Consider the following 12,651-nt stretch of genomic DNA (forward strand, 5'->3'; position numbering starts at 1 on the left):
GGCCACCCCCTGTGGTCAAAGATGGCCACCCCCATGTGGACACAAGATGGCCACCACAAGATGGCCATCAGGGGAGGGCAGTTGGGAGGGACCAGGCCTGCAAGGGAGGGCAGTTGGGAGAGACCAGGCCTGCAGGGGAGGGCAGTTGGGGGGGGACCAGGCCTGCAGGGAAGGGCAATTGGGAGAGACCAGGCCTGCAGGGGAGGGCAGTTAGAGGCGACCAGGCTGGCAAGGGAGGGCAGTTAGGGGTGACCGGGCCAGCAGGGGAGGACAGTTGGGGGGTACAAGGCCTGCAGGGGAGGGCAGTTGGGGGCAACCAGGCCTGCAGGGAAGGACAGTTAGGGGGTGATCAGGCCTGCAGGGGAGGGCAGTTAGGGGTGACCAGGCTGGCAAGGGAGGGAAGTTAGGGGTGACTGGGCCAGCAGGGGAGGGCAGTTGGGGGCAACTTTGGGATTTTTTTCCCCTCAGCCACACTCAGCTTCCCCAGGTGGGTGCAGAAGAGAAAGGGTGCAGACCCTGCAAAAGGCTCAGCTGGCCAGTCAGCCCCTGTCCCTTCTCTGGCTCAGTCCTGACCCCACCAGTCTCCCAGACTGGCTGCTCATTGAGGGGCTGAGCACAGAGGAGGTATCTGTCTAGAAAGCCAGGATGCTGAGACCATGGCAGAACTCCCAGCTGGTTCCAGCTGCCCCTGTAAGGATCTCAAAGGCTCAGATTTCAGCATGGGTTTGCAGACAGCTGGGGAGACCAGTTGCCAGATGACCCCTTCACCTGTGACCGTAAGTGCAGAAAGTCAGGGCCCTGGAATGTCAGAACCTTCCAGACCCCAGGCAAATGAGGGCTAAGAAGGCACAAACATGGGGTAGAGGGTAGGGACCAGGGGTGGCCCAGGGTGGACTGTGGAGGGCTGTGTGGGGCCTCTTTCCTTCCTCAGGGTCCAGTCAGGTCCTAGATGGGTTTGGGGACTGCAGATTCAGATCTGACAGAACCAACCAGACCATTTTTTGAAGGAAAGCTGGGATACAACTTTTGGCAGCTGGCAAGTGGACAAGCTCAAATGTTTCAAGGCTTGGCTCTGTGGAATCTTGGGCAAGTGACTTAACCTCTGAGCCTTCATGTTTACACCTGTAAAATGGTGCGTTTGCTGCTCTTATGTCACAGGTTTCTAAGAAGGTTGGCGCTCAGTCTGTTTATACTTCTATCCGGCAAACATTTATTGCCTCAGTGGAGAAGGAGGGAGGTCACACTTGTGAAGGCCTCCCCACTTTTCCCCATGCTTTGCTGCTAGGATACGACTCATTTCATACTCACAAGGCAGCTGGGAGGTAGGCTCTGCTGTTAGTCCTATGTGACACACTAGGAAACAGGTGTGACACAGGGGAGGCCAGGGCCCAGAGGTGGCTGCAGTGATGACCCTCAGACCCACCCAGAGCCTGGGCTGGGCTGGAGGCCACAGGACTGGACCTTCGGGCTAATGCAGCTAAGAGACATGAGACCCCCTGCCAGCAGGGCCTGGCTCCCTGGCAGGCGGAAGGACAGAATCCTGGGCCCCCCACTCAGATCTTCTCCACATAGTTCCCAGGGAAGAGGCCCTCCTGGCCATGCAGCCGGCCTTTCCACCAGCCTGAGGAATCTGTGGGACAGAAGAAAGTATGAGGCACCACCAGCCCACCCCAGAGAAAACCTGCATGTTGGCTCAGTCTGTCTCACTCATTTCCACTGGCCTGGCAAAAGGCAGAGGCTGAAAAGAGAGTGACGGAAGGGAGGGAGGGAGGGACACATACAGGATTTTTCCTTGTCACTGGCTCACATTTCATCATTTTCTAGAACATTCACTTGTACTCTTCCCACAGGCCCCTCCCCATAGTCTCTATGGGTGGACCCAAGAATGACCTCAATGGGGCTTCCCCACCCACTTACAGAGGGTGCTCTTGAGTCCCAGCCCCCTCTGGGGGGCAGCCCAGGGGCTTACTAGTGAGTTAGGAGGTGGCCTGGGCCATCCAGACATGCCCATTTCCTACTCAACAAGGGGTCTCTGAGGTTCTGCTGGCCCTATGTTTGATGGGCAACAAAATGAGGCTGGGATACTACTACATGTGATGCAGTGAGACCAGGCAGGCTCCCAGGTGGCTTAGGAGGTGACCTCCACCCAAGGCCTCTGGCTTATGCAGCCACTGGCTCAGAAGAGGACAAACTCTAGCTGGGCCTGGGAGCTAGCTGGCCCCCTCTGTTCTCCCGTTGGATGGATATGCAGTAATGGGGGTTGCCTGGCTGTGTCAGGGTTCTGACCCCTCCCACCTCTGCCCCAGCACACATACCTTCCATGAGGATCTCGATGACCTCATTCACGTTGAAGCTCAGCTCATCCACGTCTTGGCCCACATACTGATACAGTGCCCGGCACCGCGGGCCGTGTATCCGTGGCTGGGGCTTGGGTCGGCCCACACCAGGCACTGGTCGCTGCCCCACGCTGCGCTTCCTCTGCATGCTGTGGGCACAGGGGGTGTCTGTCACAGCCCTAGATACTCCCCTGCCTACTTACCCCTTGGCGCTGCCCTCCCACCCCACCTACCCGGCCACACCCTCATCAGGCACATTGAGGAATTCTGTGTTGCGCTCAGAGGGGGGCCGTGCCTGGGGGCGTCTGCTGGCCCTCTGGGCTGAGAGTGGAGGGCCTCGGGGAGGCCGCTGAGAGCCCCCTCTAGATGTGATCTCCAGGGGCAGAGGGCCTCCTCTGGCAGAGGGGGGTACCCCGTTTCGGTCCAGACCTGTGGTGGGAACAAGGATGAAGGCATTTATTAGGATGCTGTTAGGAGTATTTGGGAAGGATTTGACTCCAAGTTCCCAGTCTGAGGGAAGGAGGCAGCCACACTCAATCCGGTATGGTGACTGGGCCAGAGGGAGGGACCCAGGGGCCAGGTGGGGCCAGAGAGAGGTTCTTCAGGGGTAAGGCTCTGCCCGCCCCCCACGCCCCTTGTAGGAGGACTTTTTGGGGTGGGTCTTGGAAGCTGAATAGGAACTCCAGTGTAGTGGGAATTTGGGAGACAGGCAGAGCAAACAGCTCCAGCAAAGGCCTGGAGGTAAGAGCAAATTTGGTAAGTTGGTAAAAATAAGGTGTAGCTTGCATGACAGGAGTGTAAGATTAGAGGAGAGAAGAGGTCAGTGGTTATAGCAGGTGTCAGGTTCTGAAGGGCTTTGAATACCAAACTAAGCTTAGCCTTTATGATGTGGGAGATGGGGAGCTATGGAGAGTTCTGCATAGAGAACTAGAGAGTGATCCTCTCTGCCTGTTAGATATCGCTGACAGGAAGTATGGCGCAGGTTATGGAGTCCACAAGAAGGGAGGACACTTAGTGGGGGCATCTCCTCACCCCTGGGGTGTCCGGGGGCTGCCCGAGAAGGGGCCTGGGCCGATCTTCGAGGTTTTCCCTGGGACATTCCTTTTCGTGTAGGTTCTGAAAAGGACAGGGGAAAGGATGTAGGGATTTGAGGGGTGGCCAGACTAGACCGGGCTCCTGGCCCCGCCCACAAGCCCCGTCTATTCTGGCTCTGCCCAGAGCCCACTCCGGAGCTCCGCACAGTGATTGGTCCCTCTTCTCCAGGACCCACCCATTCCAGGGCTCGCCCCCATCCTTTAGCGCGCTCACAGGCTGCCTCTTTGGCCACGCCCACTCCTCACCTCTCGCCCAATCATTGGTCTCCTCTAAGTCTTTCTAGACCCTCTCCTCCAGGGCCCGCCCTCACACTTGGCAGCCTCACTGGCTCCGCCCTTTCAGCCTTGATTGGTCCCTTGGTGGCCTCGCCATTTTGGCCACGCCCCCCGCGTCTGCGCAGACTCACTGGAGCTTTTGGGTAGCCCATCACCCACGGTGACTGTGAGGGCTCGGCTGCTAGCTTTGAGCACCGCCACGTCGCCGGAGCCACGCGAGAAAGTGACGCTGCGGGTGCCACCTCCGCCCCAGCCCTCCTTCTTCACCCGGAACTGTAGTCTGTGGGGAGAGGAGGAAGCTGTATGGGCACCGCCTCCCAAGTAGGAGGACCTCCCCACCCCATCCTTGCCCGGCCGGGCAGCGGTGGGTGGCGGAGCCGTTCAGCTGGTCCGTGGATGGGAGAGGGGTGCTGTGCCTAGACTAGCGCGAGGGTGGTGGTGGTGATGGGGAGGCCCATACGTGTCGCTGAAGGTGAGGGGCAGGGGTCTCCGTGTTGCCTCCTCGAAGCGCTTGCACAGGAGGCTGACAAACTCCGTCTTGAAGATGCTTTCCAGGAAGCTGTCGGCCGCTTCTTCTTGGAGGATGAAGAAGTCGTCTTGCCGCGTGCTGGGGAGGGGCAGGAGGAAAGGCGGGTGATAGTGATGGGTGAGGGTGGAGAAGGAGTGACATGTGAGATGCAACCGGGGAGGGTAGGTAAGAGGCAAGTGAGGAGTTAACAGGTGGGCGAAACGGGAGAAGTGGCGGGGAGCGGGAGAAGGTGGTAACAGAGAAGGGCCAGGTAAGGAGTCAGGTGAGGGGACATTGCAATGGGCAAACCAGGATCATGAACGTGGGGGCTGGTGAAGGTGACAGGTAGGGCCAAGAGAGGGTTATATGTGTAGCAGCAGGTAAAACAGCCAGGGTTACAAATGGGGTAACAAGTATGAGGACAGCTGAGATGACCAGAGAGTGACTGTGGGGCAGGTGGGCTCCTGGCCTCACCTGAGGGAAACTCCCCGCAGGGTCTGGATCTCCAGCTTCTTCTTCAGGACCTCACGCACCTGGCCCTTCTCGGGTCCCTTCTTCACCTTCTCCCGCCCAATCACATACACACACCTGGGCGTCAGGATCAAGTCCCTCTTGATGGGCTGTGAGGATGCAGTACCAGAGAGGCTGATGGCAGGAGCCTGGGGCATGGGGGTCAATGCCAGGCAGAGGGGTGGTGCTGGTAGGTCAGGTGAAGGTGTCCCTTCATGTGAAGGTATATGAGTGGTTATATAATAAACTAGTGGCCCGGTGCATGAAATCTGTGCAGGGGAGGGGGGTCCCTCAGCTCGGCCTGCACCCTCTCCAATCTGGGACCCCACAGGGATCGGGCCTAAACTGCAGTCGGACATCCCTCTTGCAATCTGGGACTGCTGGCTCCTAACTGCTTACCTGCCTGCCTGCCTGCCTGCCTGCTCGCCCCCAGCTTCCCCCCTGTCGGTCTGCTCGCCCCCAACTGCCCTCTTGCTGGCCTGCTCGCCCCCAACTGCCCCCCACTGCCGGCCTGCTTGCCCCCAACTGCCCTCCCCCGCCAGCCTGATCACCCCCAACTGCCCTCCCCTCCTGGCTTGATCACCCCTAACTGCCTCTGCCTCGGCCCCGCCACCATGGCTTTGTCTGGAAGGACATCCAGAAGGTCTCCTGGTCTAATTAGCATATTACCCTTTTATTAGTATAGATAAGAGGTTAAGTAAGGCTATATTGGCTAGAAGTGGGTGTCTGAAAAGGTACAGGATAGGTAAAGGTGTACTTGCTGGACATGTGTACCCAGGTCAGGTAAGAGTAGCTGTGCACAGGTGTTAGGCTAGGTGAAGGTGTGTCTAATTGACAGGTCTATTTAGACTGAGTGTACCTAATGGATAAATGTTTCCAGGATAAGTGAGAATGGTCCTGTGGTCAGGGCTTCTGGGTAAGGTGAGGGTGTAATTGTGGACAGATGTATCTGGCCAGGTAAAGGTGAAGGCCCTACCTGTCACCTTCACATCTGATGGATAGGTGTGTTTGGACTACACAAGGGCATATTTGATGGATAGATGTATCTCTGTTAGTTGAGCATATACCTGTGGGCAGGTGTGTCCCGGCCAGGTGAGGGTGTGCCTCTGATGGGGGTGCCAGGCTGGAGCCAGGGTTCTGGACATACCCACTTGCTGGTGCCTCACCTTGAAGCGGCGGTCGTACTTGGTGACCGAGTCAGCGAAGTCCACACGCTCCCTCTTGCCCAGGAACTGACGCAGCTCTGGCCGCTCCTCCAGCCCCAAGTAGTCTCCAACGAAGTTCCGATTGATGCTATTTCGTCTCCGCTCCTTCTTGTTCAGCAGGATGTTGGAAGCTGTGGGGACACAGGGTGTGGGGGCAGAGGTTGTGGCCTGGCTCTTCCAGGTCCATCTGTTTGCACCCTCTGCCTCCCACCTGCAGCCTCTTACCTTCCTCTCGCATCTCCTCGTACTTCCGGATTGCCACATGGCGCCGCCAGGCCTTCTGGATGGTGCGGGCAAAGCCATCAAACTTGCGCTCTCGCATCTCTTCTAGAAGAAAGAGCTGGGCGGGATGGAGGGGTGGTGGGTCCCAGTGTCTCCCCAGGGCCACAATCTCCAATTTCTCTTGAGCCCACCCCACCCACATGCTCTTGCTCAGGGGCACCTGCTCTCACACTGTGGTCAACATTTTCTTCCTCCAAATGATGTGACCCAGCATTCCCTCCCAATATGTGGCCCAAGCCCCTGCATTAAATTATAACTGGCTTGCCTGGTTGGGTTCAAATCCCAGTTCTGCCTATTATAGCTATGTGGTTTTGCCAGAAATGGTATAACATCATGTTATCCCACACTGCTAATTAAGCTCTGTTATGCCTTTCATGTGAGGTGCACCCCAACTTCAGAGGTGTTAGAAATGTGAATCAGCGTGCATTTTAGAAGAACAAGATACTGTAAACATGAACATCTAATGACAGGCAACTATGTGGTTATGTAGTGTACAACCTGCACAGCCATACATGGTGATCTGGGATAGAAATCTTTTGCAGAAAGCAGACTTTCGAGGTGTGTTTTTTTCCATCCTCATCTGAGGCTATGTTTATTGATTTTTAGAGAGAGAAGAAGGGACAGAGAAAGAGAGAAACGTCATGTGAGAGAGAAACATCAATTGGTTGCCTCCCGTATGCACCCTGGCCTCCAACCAACTGAACCACCTGGTCGGGGCCAGACTTTTGAGTTTTAAGGGTCTTGGTCCAGAGAGTGCTTAGAAAATAAACTATATTTGACCAAAGCATAATGGAAATGCCATGAAAGATATCTTTAAAAAAAATAATAACAGGTAAGCATATCAAGGAGAGGAACCCCCTGGATATGAAGAGTCATGAATCAATAGTAATAAGAACAGTGGGGTGCTGGTCAAGGACTAGAACCATCAATTGGAACAGGACGGATGGTTGGGAAACATCCTAATTCAAACATACATTTAGTGATAAAAGAGATAGCATTGGCATCAGCGAAGATGGGAAATACTGAAAATGAAATTGGGCTTTATAAAAATAACGCTTCACGCAGAAAGATTTCTCAAACACACAAATACCCATCACTGCTCAAAGCCTGGCTACCCACTTTGCTGACCAAGGTGGTTGATGTCTCCCAGAAACTCCAGGATTTCCTGCAAGGACTAAAAGGATGATTCTACAGATACCTGGTTCAAATGCACTTTAAAAATATAACTTGGAGGATTTTTATAGCCGTGGGTGTTTATAACTTCATATAAGGTTTGGAGTCGTCTCACGAGGAAGAAAAACCAACATTGCAGTTTTGTGTATTCTTCTGTTTCTCTAATTGTCTATGGTTGGTGGGTCTGTGTGCAAAGTGTGTTTGAGTAATGCCTCGTGTAGGTTGTCTGGAGAGCACAGAGGTGCCTTCTCTGGTTTGCTGAGGGGGACAGGTATGAATAATGGGAGGCCAGCCTGTAGAACTGGGAGTGAGCCAGTCAAACAGGAACCCCCTTCCCTTTAGCTGTTTTAGGAAGATGGGACAAGTGATTTCTGCCCAGTAAAGAGAATTTGTTTTCAATTTGGGGAATGAGCCTTCCTGTCTACAGAGTTCAAAATGTATCTCCTTTATGCTGCGGAGGCAAGTATAGGCGTGCGAAGGGGCTGAGACAGGACTCCAGTCGAAGCTTATCCTGGTGGGCTGGGTTGTATAGGGTCTTCCCCGAGAGTCATGTCCACCCAGAACCTGAGACTGTGGTCTCATCTGGAGAGAGGGTCTTTGCAGATATAATCATGTTAAAATGAGATCATGCTAAATTTAGGGTGGGCCCTAAATCCAAAATGACTGGTGTCCTTGTAAGGAGAGGGAAATTCGGACCCAGACACACAGGGAAGGCCATGTGCTGACAGGCAGAGATGGCAGATGCATCTCTAAACCTAGGAATGCCAAGGATCTCTGTCAGCCACCAAAAGTTAGGGAGAGGCAAGGAAGGATTCTTCCCTGGAATCTTCAGAGGAAGCGTGGCACCTTGATTTTGGATTTCTAGCCTCCAGAAATGTGAGAAAATAAGTTTCTGTTGGGTTAAACCATCCAGTTTGTGGCACTTGGTTACAGCAGCCACGCGAAACCAATATACCTGGGATGATTGAGTGAAGGCCAGCAGGTGTATAACATGTCCAAGGAAAATTTGTGTCCATCTTTACAAGAAACAATCCAATGCAGAATCATCTCACTTGAGTGCATTTGTGGTTGAGAGAAGCTCCAACTCCATTTGGTTCACTTAATTCCTTGATCAGCTTTTTAAACAAGTATATATTTTTACCAGGTGTACCGGTTAATAATGGCGGATTTTGTAATCAAAGAAAACACGATAATTTCAAGAGAAACATCAAAAGTGCTTTACTCAGCCGAAACTGGTTTGGCTCAGTGGATAGAGCGTAGGCCTGCGGACTCAAGGGTCCTGGGTTCGATTCCGGTTAAGGGCATGTACCTTGGTTGCGGGCACATCCCCAGTAGGGGGTGTGCAAGAGGCAGCTGATGGATGTTTCTCTCTCATCGATGTTTCTGGCTCTCTATCCCTCTCTCTTCCTCTCTGTAAAAAACCAATAAAATATAAAAAAAAATTAAAAAATTAAAAGTGCTTTACTCAAAGTAATGTCCATCGCTAGCTACACATTTCCCCATCTTTCAGGTAATTTGTGGATACCGTCCCAGTAGAACTTTTCTTGTTTTGAGGCAAACCATTCAGAGACCCAATTTTCCACTTCTTCGTATGTTTTGAAGTGCTGCTCAGAAAGTGCGTGTGCCATTGATCGGAACAAGTGGTAATCTGAAGGAGCAAGGTCTGGAGAATACAGCAGGTGGGTTAATACTTCCCAGGCAAGATCTTTTAACGTGTCTTTAACTGGTTTTGAAGTGTGTGATGGTGCGTTATCATGAAGCAAAATTACTTTGCCGTGTCTTCTGGCCTATTCTGGTCGTTTCACGATCAAAGCGTGGTTCAAATTAATAATTTGTTGTCGGTAGTGATCAGTATTAACGGTTTCACCTGGTTTTAGAAGCTCATCATATACCACACCTTCCTGATCCCATCAAACGCAGAGCATTGTCTTCTGTCCGAAGCGATTTGGCCTTGCAGTCGATGTTATGGTTGACCTGGATCAACCCATGATTTTGTGCATCTGGGATTCTCAAAATAAATCTACTTTTTATCGCCAGTCACAATTCGATGCCAAAAGATTTTTTTCCCTTTAATATATTTCTTTATTGATTTCCGAGAGGAAGGGAGAGGGAGAGAGAGAGATAGAAACATCAATGATGAGAGAGAATCATTGATTGGCTGCCTCCTGCACGCCCCCTACTGGGGATCGAGCCCACAACCCGGGCATGTGCCCTTGGCTGGAATCGAACCTGGGACCCTTCGGTCTGCAGGCCGATGCTCTATCCACTGAGCCAAACAGGCTAGGGCCAAAAAGACTTTCCTTCGTGCCATTGAAGCAACATTTTACTGATGACTTTTCGGTTTCCCATTTGTCTTTTGTTCAGTTGATGTGGCATCCATTTTCCTTCCTTTAAAATCTTTCCCATTGCTTGTAAATGATCGGAAATGGTTTGTTGAGCAACGTTTAATCTTTCTGCTAGTTGTTTTTGAGTTTGACATGCATCTTCATCCAATAATGCTTGTAATTGTTGGTCATCAAACTTTTTCGGTTGACCTGGACGTTCTTTGTCTTTCACATTGAAATCATCATTTTTAAAGTGTTTAAACCAGCGTTCACAAGTATCTTGCGATGGAGCATGTTCACCATAAGCTTCCCGAAGTATACAATAACTATTTCTTCAAAATAAAGTAATGAATTAAAACTTCCCGCAAATGCTCTTTTTTTTTTTTTGGCATGAAATTCGACATTTTTTAAGCATAAAAATATCTATGATGTTAACACCTTCAGAAATTTTGAAGCTTGCTGTCAGTACAACAAAATAGCATACATATCAAATCGCACATATATCAACATATGTGTAACTCCATCTACTGAAAAAAAATCTGTATTATTAACTTGTACACCTGGTATTGATTTCAGAGAGGAAGGGAAAGGGAGAGACAAATGTCAATGATGAGAGAGAATCATTGATTGGCTGCCTCCTGCAGGCCCCCTACTGGAGGAGAATCAAGCCCGCAGCCAGGGCACGTGCCCTTGGCCGGAATCAAACCTGGGACCCTTTAGTCCGAAGGCCAACACTCTATCCACTGAGCCAAACCAGCTAGGGCCACACACTGGGGATTGAGTCTGCAACCCAGGCAGGTGCACTGACCCAGAATCAAACTGACCTTCTGGTTCAGAGGTTCACGGCTGGGCCCTTGATCAGTTTTCGACATAGCATAGTCAAATTGTTTTCATGCTCCCCGCCCCACCCATTTCCATTTCACTAAAATTATTCTCATTAGGATCATTTTTATTTCCTGTGCAAATTACCAATCTTTTTTTTCCATTATAAAAAGTTCCCACCAGCCGAAACCGGTTTGGCTCAGTGGATAGAGCGTCGGCCTGCGGACTCAAGGGTCCCAGGTTCGATTCCGGTCAAGGGCATGAACCTTGGTTGCGGGCACATCCGCAGTAGGGGGTGTGCAGGAGGCAGCTGATCGATGTTTCTAACTCTCTATCCCTCTCTCTTCCTCTCTGTAAAAAATCAATAATATATATATATATATATATATATATATATATATATATATATATATATATAAAAAGTTCCCACCAAACTTTTACTTTTGTAAATTTTATCATTCAAATTGCAGTCTCAAAATGTGCAGGCCACAATTTTTGTCAAAATTTGATTTTACCTTCTATAGTCTTTTTTTTAAATAATCTTTTTTTTAATTAAGGTATTATATGTGTACATATCTTACCATTGCCCCACCCCTACCCCACTCCCATATATGCCCTCACCCCCCAGAGTTTTGCGTCCATTGTTTATGCTTATATGCATGAATACAAGTCCTTCGGTTGAACCTTCTATAGTCTTAGTGCTAGCTTTATTTTGTCTGTCTATCTTTTGCAGTGTCTATATTATGTTTCTTTCAGAGTCAGATTTTACAATCTGCCAGCAACAGGCAAGATAGAGTCTCTTTCTCTCCCACCCATCCTCCTATTTTTCTTCCCCTCCCTCTCTCCATTTTTTTCTTATCGGTTACAAATTGAATTGTTTCAGGTATAGTTTTAGCCATGAACAATTTTGGTTTGTGATAAGTTTCTATTAGTAACAATACTGACTTTGAATGAGATTCCAGACTTTTTATTTTTTTTTGGAGCAAAGTGAATCCATAGGGAAAAGCTCTAGGAGGTAGATGTGGACAAAGTTTCCCAACCTCCCAAGACAGACTATTTTTGGAGCTGTGCAGTCTCCGAGTGTCCACCCCGCTGTGTTGTTTTTGGATCGGTGAGAGAACAGTTACCTTTAAGTACAGTGACTTCAAGGGAATCCTTTCAACAGCCTCCCGGTTGTCTCCAGGTGCCAACAGAGCAGGTGCCAGGAGGCACCTGGCTGGCCCTGCCCTGGCCCTGTACCCGGCAAACCTTTCCTTGATGTTCCAGCTCATCCCAGACTGGGGAACCTAGGATTCGCCTGAGAATCTGGTCAACTAGTTAAGCTCATTGAGATGGTCATCTCCCTGTTTGCTTTCCAACCTCACATAGAAGCAGGGCCCAGACAAGCCCTTCGGGGATTCCTTGCCCTGTTTTTGTTGATGTCGTTGTTTTTTAAAAAACACTTCCCGCTGCCCTAACCGGTTTGGCTCAGTGGATGGAGTGTTGGCCTGTGGACCAAAGGGTCCCAGGTTTGATTCCGGTCAAGGGCACGTACCTTTGGTTGCAGGCTCCTCCCCAGCCTGGGCCATGGTTGGGTCGTGTGCAGGAGGCAACCAAAACACATTGATGTTCCTCTGTCTTTCCCTCTCTCTTTTACTCTCCCTAAAAATCAATGGGAAAATATCCTCGGATGAGGATTAAAAAAACAAAACAAAAACTTCCCCCTTGCCCTGACTGGCTTGCTCAGTGGTTAGAGCACCAGCCCATGGATTGAAGGGTCATGGGTTCGATTTCCAGTCAAGGCCATGTACCTCAGTTGCAGGTTCCCCGCCCCAGTAGGAGTTCATGCCAGAGGCAACCAATCCACTTGTCTCTCACATCGCATCGATGTTTCTCTTCCCCCTCCTTCCTCCCTCCCATTTTCTTTAGAAATCAATGGAAAAAATATCCTCAGGTGAGGATTAAAAAAAACACGCCCCAAAGCTTACCCCAGCTTTATTGAGATTTAATTGTCATATAACACTCTGAAAGTTTAAGAGTGTGCACGAGTTGATTTGATACTTCTATAGTGCAAAATGATGACCACAGAGGTCAGCTAACACACCCATCACCTCCCATAGCTACCATTTCTTTTGTGTGGTG

The 12,651-nt window shown here is 50.7% G+C and overlaps 1 protein-coding gene across 1 annotated transcript in view; it reads right to left on the reverse strand.

Moving 5' to 3' along the window:
• Positions 1–306: 306 nt before the first annotated feature.
• Positions 307–12,651, reverse strand: part of MYO1F (myosin IF) — a 36,321-nt gene continuing 23,976 nt past the window's right edge. Inside the window, exons 20-28 of the mRNA XM_079770149.1 lie at positions 6,155–6,269; positions 5,891–6,060; positions 4,689–4,834; positions 4,167–4,313; positions 3,838–3,986; positions 3,369–3,452; positions 2,570–2,765; positions 2,316–2,485; positions 307–1,630 (exon numbers count right to left, since the gene is read on the reverse strand). Coding sequence (XP_079626275.1) covers positions 1,554–1,630; positions 2,316–2,485; positions 2,570–2,765; positions 3,369–3,452; positions 3,838–3,986; positions 4,167–4,313; positions 4,689–4,834; positions 5,891–6,060; positions 6,155–6,269 — 1,254 coding nt within the window. The 3' untranslated portion in view covers positions 307–1,553. The remainder of the gene's footprint in view (positions 1,631–2,315; positions 2,486–2,569; positions 2,766–3,368; positions 3,453–3,837; positions 3,987–4,166; positions 4,314–4,688; positions 4,835–5,890; positions 6,061–6,154; positions 6,270–12,651) is intronic.

Source organism: Cnephaeus nilssonii (genome assembly GCF_951640355.1).
Source record: "Cnephaeus nilssonii genome assembly, chromosome: 5".
NCBI classification, from domain to species: domain Eukaryota; kingdom Metazoa; phylum Chordata; class Mammalia; order Chiroptera; family Vespertilionidae; genus Cnephaeus; species Cnephaeus nilssonii.